Below are 14,817 nucleotides of genomic sequence, written 5' to 3'. Positions count from 1 at the left end.
AGTGGTGAGATTCTTCCAACATATGCTTTTACATAACTTACCAGTTTCTCTTAGAATGGAATTAAATGCCAGCTTACAGTATTTGTGGAGCTTACACATTAAAAGTACATGCAACAATTAAAAAACTTAAATGGTTAGTCATGCCTATAGAGTGATATGGACATCTCTGCTAAAGCCAGAATCAATTCCCCATCTTTAATTGCCTTTGAGATGGTGAGGCACATTGAACTGCTGCAGTCCTTTTGGAGAAGGTACTCCCACAATGCTATTGCATAGACAATTGTAGGATTTTACTCCAGCAACAAATGAAGGAACAGCATTATTTCTTCAAGTTATAATGGTGTACAACTTGCAGGGCAACTCACATGCCTATTGTCCTTGTCCATCTTGGTGGTAGAGGGCACATATTTGGGAGCTGCTGCCACATTAGCAGTATATATATGACTGAACTTGAGGATGATTAGCTGAGAATAAGATTTATGGCTGGTCCTGTTGCTTTTCAAGTAGACAGTGAACTCTGGAAGGTTGATGGTCAAGGACTTGGCAAAGGTAATACTGTTGAATGGCAAGGGAAGGTACTTGGGGACTCTGTTGCTGCAAATGGTCATTATCTGCAACCTGTGTGGCATGAACTTTACTGGTACTTTATCAGTCCATGCCCAAATATTGGTTAGGTCTTGCATGCAGGAATGGACTATTTTCTGAGTTGTTGAGAATGAAGTTGAATATTCTGTAATCATCAGCGAACGTCCCCACACCTGACCATATGATGGAAAGAAGGTGATTGATAAAGCAGCTGATGGTGGTCGAGTCCAGGAATTCTGCCCTGTGGAACTCCTGCATCAATGGCCTGGTGTTGAAATAATGGACCTCCAGCAACCATCTTCCTTTATGCAAGGTATGACTTCGATCATTGCAGTGTTTTCCCCTTGATGGCCCACAATCAAATGCTTACTTAGTATCAACAGCACTCTCACCTCACCCCTGGAATTTGGCTCTTAGCTCCCTTTTTGAATCAAGGTTGTGATGAGGTCTAGTAGTCTCAATGAAACCCAAACAGGGCAGAGGTGAGCAGTTTATTGGTGAATACTTTCCTCTCAGAAAACACTCAACAGCATCTTTCATCATTTTGCTGAAATTGTTAGTAGATCAATTAGCTGCTAACTAGCTAGACTGGATTGGTCCAGCTTTTTGTCAACATGACAAACCTGGTTAATTTTCCACATTGTTGGGTAGATACCAATGTTGTACTGGAAGACCTTAGATGGAGGTACAGCTATTTCTAAAGAGGAAATACTACCATAGAATGTAGTCTGATAGTTTTGTTGTATCCAGAGCTCTTTGATTTCTTGATATTACAAGGACTGAACAGAATTGGTTGAAGACCACCAGCCTCCATTTCTAAACTCCTCCCTTGTTCTTCCCCACCTGGCTCCATCTGCCCAACATCCCCCCACATCATTTGGTTATACCCATTATCTACCAGCTCCTGTCTCATACCTCCCTCTCACCTATTTATACTGGCCATCTTCCCTCTACACACACAGTCCTCATGCAGGGTCACAACCCAAAATGTTGACCATCTCTTTACCTCCACAGATGCTGCTTGACCTGCTGAATTCCTCCAGCAGCTTGCTTCTTGCTCTAGATTCCAACATTTGCAGTCTCATGTCTATAATTGATTTCAAATATTTTGTTGAAGCAATACGCTTTCAATTTACCATGTTTTCAGACAGTTCCCATAATGGATACTGCTCAGATAATTTTGCAATCATCATTTATTTAGTACAGTACTGAAATTACTTGAGTAATAAAAACACAATGTGGTCAAATGAAGTGATTCCTTTTTTTTTTAATAAACCACAATAGGAACATATAGAAGCCATTTGCACCTTTGTAAAGTGAGTGGATTTACAAATCATTTTCATGTCAGTGGGACACACAACAGTTTTGACCAATTTGAGATTTCATATACAACAAACTGCCTTGTTTACAAACTAAAATTGTACAAAGTAAATCAGATTGTGAAGAGCATTAGTTGACCCTAATTATTGTCGATTATGTTAGAAACCATCTAGTTATATACAAAATGTGGAATGTTGAACAAATGTAGCTCTTTTCAAACATCACAGACTTGCTCAAAATATAGGCAATGGTTTAAAATGTATCAGGAATACAGCATTACTGTGGGAAACAAGAATAGTGGCTACTTTTTGTTCATTTTATATTTGTTCTAATCAAGGACATGTTCAACTATATACAAACTTTAGAAAAATCCAGCCCACAAGAAACCATCAGAATAAATAAATTACATAATAAATACATGGGAATGTTTAAGATTTTTCAATTTATTTGTGGTTTACTTATACAGCTGAATTACACCTTTCATGAGTTGGCCATCAACAGAGATTCATCAGTTACTTAAATTACCACTAACCTATAATCAAAGATGACAAACTGACCATGGCACAAAAAAAAACTTCAACCATTAGATAAAACAGAGTCAAAGGGAAAAATAAGTTGATTGCTTAGACATACACCCTCTTTCCCCACAGTCAACAATGTTATAGGATATGGCTTAATCAAAATCTGCAATATATTTGAATTTTGACAAGTAGATGGCATAACATCTATCATCCTGATCCAATCCAATAGATTAACCAGCTCAAACTTGGTTTGAAAATTATTCTTCAGGTTATGCGAAAATCAGTTAGTTCAAGGTACCTCAGATTATATCTGAAAATTCATGAATAAAAATGTGAATCTTTTCACCCAAAACGTAATTTGAAAGTGCATATATAATGCAAAGCTTTTAAACAATAGTACTATATGATCACCAAGTTCATGAAAGGCAATTCCAGCTTGAAAATGTATTAAAAACTTCAATGCTTACCAATTGGCTATTTCATTGAAATACAATGTACACTTCTGTATATATTTTGTTATACTACTACCAAGCAGCTGAATGGTATTATTCCCCATCAGGGCAAATGATTAAAATCTGTTTCCACACTTTTAAAAACCATGCCTGGGTAAAAAAAAACTTAAAATAAAACTTTTAGTCAGCAATCAATGCAGCTTGTGACCTTGCAACCAACAGATTTCTTTTAAAAATCTTTCATGTTCTCAACACCCACAACAAACTTTATATAATTCATCTTAACGGGAATGCTGCTACAGGATACCTGTATTCAAGAACATGAAGTCATTAAGATTTCCTGCAACATACTGGAACTACCCAAGCAGGGGTCTGTTTTCATTTATGTAGATAAGTGTTAATGCTACACCCTTATAGCTACTTCATTGAACAATCTGATTCCACTGGTGTGGGAAATACCCTTCAGCACCATAATGGGAAAAATCAAAGGGTTTCCCCATGATAATATTTAGAATGGACATTTTATGAAATAAATCAACTCATTTAATGTCCACAGATGCTGCTTGACCCACTGAGTTCCTCCAGCAGTTTGCTTTTTTCTTTGCTCATTTAATGATCATCTTGGAATATAACTTTTTTTTGTTTTTAAACAGGTACTCATAATATCAGATCTACACCCTCTTCACTAAATAGACTTACAGTATTGCTTCTTAGCAGAGTTTTTAAACCTGCATTTAAAAAGATAGTCCTTGGTCTCCTATGGCACTTTTATTGTGATACACAAAGCTGATCAATATGCATCAGTATTGTTAATTATATCCTTTTGTTTTTTTTTAGTAAAGATAGAAAGTTTTTATTTAAAATGTTGGCCAAATGCACTAGAAATGATAAGTGTAATAAAATAACATTCTCAGAGTAGTAGGCAGCATAACCACAATCCTCTCTTTGCAGAAGGACTAAGAACCCCTTGGTAACCGTTCTTGAAGAATCCAATTCACAATTCAGAACTTTCTTAGGAGAAACAGATTATCGCAGACAGGTTTAATTTGCTGTTTCCTTCCCCAATCCAACTTTCAATAATAACTTCTCCATCATCAAACCATACTTACTTTGGTAACCTAGCCCCATATTCAGTTCTTTCAGATACTCCCAGCAAGGTCACTTAATTGTATATGCTCAAACCATACATCTACCCATTCGTCTAAACAATGTACACACATCCATTTTCCAGCTCCTGGACATCTTACCCAGTGGTTTCAGCGTTTAACAATGATACAAAGGTGATTAAAAATAAAAGGCTTAAATCTATGGAACAGATAGCCCTGCCACCTGTCCCTGAGCTAAAATCAGGCTCACTACTTAAGCCTTGTACAGTTTCTTTAGTAATATATAAGATTATCCAAAAATAAAACCTAAAATCTGTACAGAAAAGCACACAGGTTTGTTCGTTGATGTTTACTATGTTAATTCTTCACCCTGCAATATTTGCTTCTATAACCTATTTCAGTCCCTGCATCTGTACCCCTATCATTGTACAGAGTGGTTGTGCCCCTTATACCAAAGCTCTACATTGCCAATACATTATTATACAGCCTAAACTCATCTGACAATCTGAACCGTCCATTGATCCTCCCTCATCTCCAAGTAAAAAAAGTGATATCAGCTGCATTTTTTTGCTACACAATTACTTATAAAAACTGATCACATTGGTTGATTTCTTCTTATTGTCCACAATTCACCATTAGGATGCAACTTCCCTTAGGATAATTAAGTCCACTGCATTCTGGAAGGTTTTTAACAGTGACACTGCTTGTCCATGCTCAATATTCACAAAATTGTACCCATTGGCCTGTAAAAGAAATACATTCATTAATAAGTATAAATAGCAAAACTATATCAAAATAAGATTTGATGTATTGACATTCTAATGAACAGAAATTAAACAGCAAGTTAGTGGATGGATTGAGAGAGCAAGTTTGAGCTTTTATCTTATTTGTATAAACTATTTGTCTGTATAGTTTCCTGGTGTTATGTGGAGTCAGGAAAGCATGTTGGCAAAGAGAATCTTTGACATAGCAGATACCAAGCTGGGTGGAGGATGTAGAGGAAGGGTCAGAAAGATTGGTTGAAGGTACCAGTTGCAAAAAGTAGCTTTATACACAGTGCAAAAAAAATTGGAGATGCTGATGGATTTGGAAAATGAGGCAATTATGAATTTATTGAAAACTTTATCAATAAAATGGTAGGGGATGCACTGCAGCCCACATATGAGACTCAAAGGATGCATCTATCTTTGAAGACTTGAAAGTTTGCAGGGAAATTTGATAAAGTCAGTTGTTTTAAGAGCAAAGCTGAGGCAGAGCAAAGGCTGAAATCAGTGGGGTTACAGACAATTGGCTACGTGGAGAGCTGAATACCACATTATGTTTTTGCACAGTTGGGAAGGGAATGAAGTCAGTGGTCATCTTCCCCACAGCAATTGAGGAATTTAAATTCAAATGATTAAAATGAAACTGGAATCAGAATCAGATTTATTATCACCAACTTACACGACATGAAATTTGTTGTTTGCGGTAACAGTACAGTGCAAAGACAAAATTACTATAAATTACAAAATTAAATAATGCAAAAAAGGAATAATACTGTAGTGTTCAAAGGTTCATGGACTGTTTAAGATGTTAGCATTAATAAGAGTGACATTAAACTCCTGAATGCTGTAATGTTCTATGTTATAAACATCCTCCTGGTTCATGGAAGTCTTTCAGGGGAGGAAATCTGCTTTCTCTATCCAGGCTTATATGTTGCTACGAGCCCTCAGCATTGTGGCTGACTCTAAACCATCTTCTGAAATATCCTTGGAAACCTGTTTCGGAGAAACTAGTGATGGGCAGTACATACTGGCCTTGTTACTGATGTCTATATCTCACAAACAGGAAGATAACTTTTGGAAGTAATACTGATGCTTTCGTGGACATCATTAAACTGGTGGTTGAAAGAATTAGCGGGCAGGTAAAGGTGATGCTATTGGTATACATATCAAACATCTATACTCAATGTCATAATAAGCAAAGGACTGTAAGCACACCTCTGGAGGGACTGCAATGGATATGCGAGGTGTGCCGACACCATGCAAGTTCGTGCTCATCATTCACAGAATTGCACCAAAATAGCTCTTATCCAAATGACCAGCAATATTCCAAACCATCCTTCTTGACCAGTTGTTAGTGTTAGCAGGCATTCTATTTCATACTTCTGGCATCTGAAATTTTGCTTTTTGAATCCTCTTAGATATCCGCCTTCTTCTACCATTGATCTTACGCACCTCATGTTTCTAGTCACTGTCATTGGTATCAGTGCCTTTGGATATCATGGTTTCAAGCTTCACAAATTTTTCCAAGATGCATCTTTAAACCTCTCTAATCAAACTTTTGGTCAACTGCTCTAAAATCCTTTTACTGGTTCCATGTCAAATCTTGTTTGAAGCAGCTCCCAAGAAAAGCCATAAAGTTTTGCAGCATTAAACTTGCATTAACGGCACTTTATTAGTACAAGCTGTTGTTGTCGCAAATAATGCAACTTCAAATAGAGGTTTTTTTTGGGTGAAACAGTTGGGTAGAGAGTGGGATTTGGGTAGTGAATGATTTATTATTGGCAGAAATAATGGGAGCACACCACTGGAAGGAAAAAAAATCAAAAGAAAGATTGACTGCTTTTCCTCACAGAATCGGTGACCATGGAGACAGTAAAGTTAAGGAAAAAAAGCACAAGAAATAGGAATTACAGATGAAGTGGTTGAGAGGATGTGGCTGGGGGAAATGCAAGAACTCATAACTGCATGATTTCAGAAAAATTTAACTCCAAGAATTCTTCGTACTTGGTTGCAGTAGTAAAGGAGGAAACAAAGGAAAGGATATAAAAGATAATTCATCCTATTCTTTGATCCCAGATGAATGGAAGAATTTCAGAACATACAATTTTATTGTTGCTCTGAGGGGGAAAACTGATGGTGCCATCTGTCCTCAAAAGACCTTCAAAAAGGTGAGATGTAGAGGGTAGTATTTTGGAATTGATACCTGTAAGCATCAATATTTTCATGTTTTGATCTATAATATGGCAAACTAAATCTGTCACTGCTATTTGACTATGATTTTGTAAAGAAATTTGAAGAATATTTTGCCATTTCACCCAAATAGTCAGCTCGCATCAAAGGCTGAAATAAAAACAGAAAAAAGTTGGAGATACTTAGCAGGTCAGACAGCATCTGTGGAGAGAGAAAAATAGAGTTAACGTTTCAGATTGATGACCTTTCAACTGAACACGCTCCTTTGTTTTGTATTTCAGTAGGAACTTGGTCATACAATGATTCTGCTGAGTTTTAAATACTCCTGCAACATTTTTTTGAGAGCTTCCTTCACTGGTGGGGTCTTGTGCTCTATTACCTGAATACATGAACTGTCTGGCAAAAGTGATGCATTTCTCAATTCCAAGTGTTTCACTGACTTGTACATTAGTGTGCTTGCACCTTGAAGTGGAAGCGATGGGTTTTTCTTATCCATCTATCACCACTTAGACCATCAACACTAACGTGTACAAATTAGGAGCAGGAGTAGCAGCTTGGTCCCTGGAGCCCACTCAGGCTGATCTGACTAACCTCTTCTGCATTCCTGCCTGCCTACAGTAATCTTTCATCCCTTGTTTATCAAGTCTGGGAATAAGAAAGGTAGTTGAGTGACCTGCAACTGGAAGCTTAAGCTGGCCATTGAGGTCAGAGCACAGGTGATCTGCAAAACTTCCAGCTGTAGGTCATTTCAACTCCCCTTCCCATTCTGACCAGTCTATCCTTTGCCCTGTCCACTGCCACGGTGAGGCGAAACTAAAACTCTAAGAACACCACCTTATATTCCACTTGGGCAGCCTACAACCCAACGATATGAGCACTGAATTACCTAATCTCAGGTAACCCATGCCTTCTGTGCTTTTTTCCCACTCACACCTGTTCACCCAGGTTTTCTCTCCCTCTGTTCACCTTTTCCATCACTCAACCCCCTTGTTACCAAACATACTCTCCCAGCCTGATTCCATCTTCCCATCACCCACATACCTTTCCAACTGGGTTTCTTTTTTTCTTCTTCCTTGGTCATCTTTCCTATCCCCTCTCCCACTTGGTTCCATCTGCCCATCATCCTTTCCTTATCCGGAGCAACCAATCACCCACCAGCCTCTGTCACTACCTACCCCACCCACTTCCATCTGCCTAATTATTTTCTCACTCCTTATTTGTTTTCTATTTATCACCTGCAAACCTCTGTCTCAACACTCCAACTGGATACATCTGTCCATCATCTCTCTACCTCATCTGGTTCTACCCATCACCTACCAGTCTCTGTATTACCCTCACTCTCACCCCTTTATACTGACCATCTTCCTTCTACGCGGTCCTGACATAGGGTCTTGATCTGAAATGTCAACCATCCCTTTGCCTCCACAGATGCTGCCTGACCCACTAACTCTTATAAGCAGTTTGTTTTTTGCTTCAGGCTTCAGGATTTAGTCATGTCTCCAATCACCAGATTATCTTCAGTACACATGCAACAATCTTGCAATATTCTTTTCTGTTGTGGCATGGAAAATCCTGGGTGAAAAAGTTACTTTACAGGTAACCTCACACTCAAGTAGAGCCCGTGTGTGTTGATTGGCAGGGGATACTGCTGACTATTTTGTTGAAATTCAATCGTACCTTCAATCCTGCTCGTGCTGTGAACGTTTCTTGTGAAGTGGGTAGTGGGCATAGTTCAACATCCACATTTATTAAGACTTCGTTCTCTTCACACAGGCTCATGGTTTTGTTTGGCTTGGGTATGACAAGTCCATACAAGCACAGTATTTAAGTTCTAGCCTTTCCAGTTACTTCTCAACAAGATTCCGAGTACACAAGGTGGTTTGGCTAGTAATAAATCAGCTTTGCATCTGCATTGTACCAGTTATGTTAGTCTGGATATCTCCATATATATGTCTTATCTTTCCAGCAACATGCCAGGGTTTGACTTTGAAGTGTCAAATGCTGAAGACATTTTTCCAACCAAACACAAATTGACTCAGCTAGTCCTCCCACATTAAAGGCAGCCTGTTTTCACAGTTTGCTATGATGAGGACAGCTGTATTCTGTCCATTGTGTTATACCATGGACTCCATTTGCCATAGTGCAAAACCTTACCAAAGCATGCTTTCAGTGAGACTGTGCTTTCCATTAATATTATCAGGCTGAATTTGTTAGAGGTCCTTGATTCATCACTGAACTGCATCAGTGCTAATTCACTTGCCCATGCACTGGTTCTTAAACACCTTTACTTGAAAGTTTGCTTTTACCACGGTGATACTGATGGTGTAAAATACCATTTCCTGATTGTCTGAATAAACACCCAACTACAAAGTCTTCATTTCTATTCTAGGCATGAAAGCATTCGATAAATTAGATTCCCTGTATAAAAGTCAGTTTTAGTGCAACAAACTCACTTGAAAGTTCCCGAGTTAGAGTAACAATACTGAAGAAAACTGCCATCCTTAATTTGTAATATCCTCACAAACACAAAAAAATTCCTGACAATTTTTGCAAGGCAGCACTCTTAAATACATTGAGACACAAGTCATCGGTGCAAACCGTCAGTGTTACACTGTTATAAAGCAAGTGCCCTAGAGACCTGTGATCCTGTGTATTCATGATCACAATACAAACACACATACAGAAAGAATTGAAAGGTGCATGTTAAAGATTCACTAACCCGTGATTAACAAAATTGATTCTATCACAAAATAATGCAAAAGAGAAACATACTGATGGATCACAGTTAAGTCAAATTGAAATAGGACATTAAATGAAATAACACGCACCATTAACAATTTCGGGACCAAATTTTCAGCACTAGTTAAAACATCATTAGGATTATTTTAATATTCACACAACTCTATACATTTTGCAACAGTACTGTTAAAACAGTACGATTTGAAAAAAGGTACAACTGCATTCTCTTAAAGTAAGCAATCTACTCTGCACGTATCCAGAAATGATTCTGTTTTAAGAAATATTAAAAGGGAAAGCATATCAGTCAGTGTATGGAGCACATCCATGAGAACATGCAGAAGTGCTGAGTGCAAATAGAGAAATGAGGAAATAAATAGTTTACAAGAGAGAAGCTTTTTTTTAAAATTAGAAAAAAAGAACTTGTGTAAATTAGATAATTACCTGAACTATTTTATCTCCAGGCTGAAGCAGTTTTGAAGCTGGACCTTCAGGTTGAACTCTAGTTACAAATATACCCTGAATAAAGAATAAATATTTCTTTCATACATAACTCCTATAACTTTTTATGCATACAGTCACTTTCAATAATAAGATTTATGGTACAAACTTACACCAATTCAGTATGGTGATTTAAAGATACAGCAAACAATTCTCTTTTCAGTTTCTAACTAACTGATTTTTTTTTGAAAGGTTTTCATAATTAGTTAAACTACAAATGATTAACATGCATCTCAAGAATTATCTTCTTCTGAAATGAAGTAGGTCAGTGGTGCACAACACTGCTAGTGAGATGGGCCCATCCAACCCACCCGACATTTTTCACCTCATTTGGTCACCTGCCTGCGTTCACTTCAAGCTGCCTGTGGCTTGCTGCTGGCCCATTGTCTGCAAGGTCCTAAAGCCCAAGCTGTTGACATACCAATCTCGATTGGGTGAAGTATGGGTTATCATCTCAACAACCTCATCATGAAGTGACTCCAACATCGTGAAACTGGACTACCTCAGAGGCTCAACAGAGTCCACTGACTGTTGGTCTTAGATTGGACCATGCAAAAGAAAATTCTGTCCTCAACAGAGGAAGGCTTGCGATTTTAGAAAAGAGCACAGGATTTTTGAGATCATTGGCTAATGGAGAGGAGCACTGGAGATGCTGTGAGGGGGACACAAAAGACTACAGATCGCATACTGGAATCTAGAGCAACAAAAATAGAACAAACTGCTGGAGAAACTCAGCAGGTCAAGCAGCATCTGTAGGGGTGAAGGAATTGTCAACATTTTGGGTTGAGATCCTGCAGTGTGGAGGACAGTGAGGGACTAGAGAGTGGAGCAGTAAAAACTATGGTGTGTGTTTAAACATGACTAAAAATATAAGTATCAGTTTATATACACAATTAAAATGAAACCAGTTTCTTGCAAGTGTTAATCTCTCCCTCCTCACAAAACTGAGTGTCAGCCTGTGACCAGTGGTGTACCACAGAGATTGGTGCTGGGACCCTTATTTATTATATACATTAATGCTTTAGATATGAATGCAAGACCTTATGGTTAGTAAGTTTGCAGATGACATGAAAATTGATAGTGTTGATAGTGAGGTAAGAACTCAGGCTACAGAATGACATTGATCAGCTGGTAAAATGGGCAGGGCAATAGCAGGTGGAACTTAATCCTGATAAGTGCAAGATGATGCATTTTGGGGGCCCAACAAGAGTATGGCATACACCATGAATGGTAATGCCTTAGGGAGCATTGAGGAACAAAGAGATATTGGTGTACAAGTCTAAAGATCCCAGAAGGTGGCAGCAGGTGGTAAAAAGGGATACATGATGCTTGCCTTCATATGCTGGGGCATAGAATATAGGGGCAGGGAGGTCTTGGTACAACCTTATAAAGCCTCGGTTAGGCCACAGTTGGAATATCGTATGCAATTCTGATCACAGAAGGACATGATTGCACTGGAGGTGTTGCAGAAGCATCACTAGGATGTTGTCTGTGATTGAATGCTTCTGTTACAAGAAGAAGCTGGGTTTGTTTTCCCTGGAGCAGAGGAGGCTGTTGGGGCGAGGGGAGAAAGAGGTATGCAAAATTTGAGAGACATTGATAGGGAAGATGGTAAGAAACTTTTCCCCATAGCAGAGATGTCTAACACCAGAAGGCATTGGTGTAAGGTGAGGAGCAAGACATTTGGAAGGTATCAGAGGAAGAATGTTTTTTCCCCTCACTCAGATTAAACTCTGGAACACAATGCTTGAGGTGGAGAAGGTGTGCTGATAAATGGGGTTAGAAAAGACAGGTACTTGATGGTTGGTATGGATGTTGTGGGCCAAAGGCCCCATTTCTGTCTTGCGTACTTCTTGACTCAGACTCTTAAATTATACACCACTGTAATAAGCTCATAAATACTCACAGTATCATCAGGTCTGAAGGGGTTCCCTCGCCCTCCAATACCTCCAGATATGCTGAAACCCAGCTCAGGATTTTTATCTATTTTAATATGCATCTGAAAATTAAAAATAATTTGCTTTACTCAAAAAAATGTACTCTTATTTTTGATTTAAAATGACGAGTAAATAGTTGTGTGCAAGAGGGAAGGGTTCAGGGAAAGGGAAAAAGGAAGATTAAAATTCATGACTCCTTCATGATTTAGTTGGTTACAGATTTCGCCTGCATGATGAGAATCTAAGTTTGCACAAATGATTACAGTGAACAAAACATTTTCATCCTCAAATTGGCAAGATATGGGCTCAAGATCACAGAAAGACATCAGCAATTAACCTAGGCTGACAGACAACACAGACTACTACAAGTTGAAGAATTCTTCCTTTTATAAGAGACATTAAACCAAGGATCCCCTGTCTCTGATGATTCAGGTGAACAATCTCCTAAAGCACACAAGCATTTCCTGCTTTCCTTTTCTGTTACAAATCACAAACTTTAGGCATAGATGAATTGGTTCTGACACGCCATTTTTGTAAGTTTCCGCTGTTCATGGAAGAATTGCCAGGATTCAAAGCAGTCTAAAGAAATTTTCCCCATCTGAGATACTACTGAGAAAAGATGAGATTGTTTGTGTGTAAAGAGCCCTGAATTATCATTCACCTGGAAGTGTGGTGTAAATTTGGTTTATGTTGCATAAACAGTGCAAGTTTAGTGTATGCAGATCAGAGGAAATTCTGGATCAAAGTCTTTCTCAGAGATGAACTGTAGATGCTCCAAAAACACTTCCTCCACTAGCTTTTCCTGGCAACTGGTGTAGAGCTGATTTCTGAAATTATAACTTTGAAGTGATAAAGGGGTTGCTTGAATTTTAATCCATATTTGCATTTTATACAATTGCTTACACCAGAAATTAAGATTTATTAGCTGATAAAATGTTATAATCCATGAAGATCCATGGATCAACTTTCTTGTTACCAGATTCAGGCACATGTTGGGGACACTCTCAGCCACAAAGCTCCTGGACACAGGACCAAGGTCCAGGACTCCTGTTCCCTTTAAACTCTCTGCTGGATATTTACCCATTGGTAGTTCAGCTTAACTGTGGTGGAGTCCAAATCTCAACATCCACTGTAGTAGTACCTGGGCAAAGTAAATATTTTCACAGCCCATGTAAAAATTGATGTTAGAACTTTATGCTTTAAGGTAACAATTCTCAGTTATTACCTCTTGCTGCACAATATCACGACATTGTCTCATCAGATGATTTGTGGATGCACCTTGTGTTGGAGTATATGGCGGTTGGTGAGACACTTTTAGCATTAGGTAATCAATCAGTTGCTCCCTAGAAGGATGCCTCCCAACAGTTACTTGGGACATCGTATGGTGGGGTTGGTTGCAGTTTAATGGAACTCTTGAAGGTTGGTACATTTGGCCATTTGTCAAAGGCATCTAGGTACAAAAACAACAATGAATAATGAACTTCAAACCTACAGTTTTCTAAATTTCATGAACTTCTGATGCAATCAAATTTCTGAAAGCACGAGGAAAGCTCACCAGATAAGTACAAAAGCAGACCCAAGTGGTTTTCATTTTATTCCCCCTCAATCCTTGATCCTTACTTCTAGGGGGCCATTAATATCTTCACTTTCTTATGTACAGCATTAGAAGGATATTTTAAAGTTGACTACCCTATGCAAGACTAGATCGAATATACATATCAATTTGTGAATTTTTATGGCAACGGTGAACCGATTATTAGAACCATACCAGGAAAGCCTGGAGAATTTTCCTTACTTGTTGGAAAAATTCCATCAGTATTACTCTTGCAACCATAACACAGGTAATTAAAGACTCAAAAATCACTGCAGATTGTGGATCTACCACACGTGTACACACTGGATTAATCTGTGCCAAGATTAATTCAATATTTTGAGCGCTGTGCACAATTTCATAAGAAACTTTTCAGAATTCCCCAGATCAAGAAATCAGAACATGAAAATTTAATTTCAGCACTATTCACATGGCTATATTTAACAAATCCAAAACACTCAATTTTCCAGAATCATCTTTAACCATATGTGAATAATTCAAAAACTGAATTCATTCCAAAAGCACACTTAAAAGTTAATGTGATGCAGCTGTACAGGCAAGATGGTTCAATTCTAAGTTTGTGCACTTAGCTGTTTGTAGCTTACATGGTAACAAGATGCTCCAGGACACGAGTTGGTGTGAAAGAGGGAAATTTGCTTTTATCATCCAAAATATTTCTACATTTGAATCTTTTAAGCCTCACATTAGGAACTCCAGATGCCAAAATACCAAGGGCTAGAACTTCTTCAGTATGTAAAAAGATACAATGAAGTAGCAGAGCCAGGGGGAACTGTGGGGCTTCTAATGATACCTTAGTGGAGCAATAGGCTAACAAACCTGAACTGCAATATGCCAATCACATTAGAATCACTTTGAGCAGATTCACCCCAAGTGATGAATGGGTAATCAACGTACCGTCAACTGCACAGAACCTGTGGTGTGCATTGTGTTGGTTGGTGTAGCCTCAATAATAAAAAACCTTAAAGACTTGCCATAAATCAGGATGACCTTTGGTGCTTCAGCCCAGGTAAGGACAGCACTTCATTTTATGCAGAATAAAACATTCACTATCTGCTGAAGGCATGCTTCAGCACTCTTGAACTTTGTGTCATTG

The 14,817-nt window shown here is 38.3% G+C and overlaps 1 protein-coding gene across 6 annotated transcripts in view; it reads right to left on the bottom strand.

The window, feature by feature from the left end:
• Positions 1-1,835: 1,835 nt before the first annotated feature.
• erbin (erbb2 interacting protein) overlaps positions 1,836-14,817 on the bottom strand; it is a 178,186-nt gene continuing 165,204 nt past the window's right edge. For all 6 annotated transcript variants that reach the window (XM_052019332.1, XM_052019334.1, XM_052019331.1 and 3 more), the window contains 4 exons: positions 13,338-13,562; positions 12,082-12,174; positions 10,119-10,193; positions 1,836-4,727 (listed from right to left, as the gene is read on the bottom strand). In XM_052019332.1, coding sequence (XP_051875292.1) covers positions 4,620-4,727; positions 10,119-10,193; positions 12,082-12,174; positions 13,338-13,562 — 501 coding nt within the window. In that variant the 3' untranslated portion in view covers positions 1,836-4,619. The remainder of the gene's footprint in view (positions 4,728-10,118; positions 10,194-12,081; positions 12,175-13,337; positions 13,563-14,817) is intronic.

Source organism: Pristis pectinata, chromosome 7 (genome assembly GCF_009764475.1).
Source record: "Pristis pectinata isolate sPriPec2 chromosome 7, sPriPec2.1.pri, whole genome shotgun sequence".
Classification (NCBI taxonomy): Eukaryota; Metazoa; Chordata; class Chondrichthyes; order Rhinopristiformes; family Pristidae; genus Pristis; species Pristis pectinata.
The sequence above is the reverse complement of the archived record's forward strand: the minus strand, read 5'-3'. Positions and strand labels throughout refer to the sequence as shown.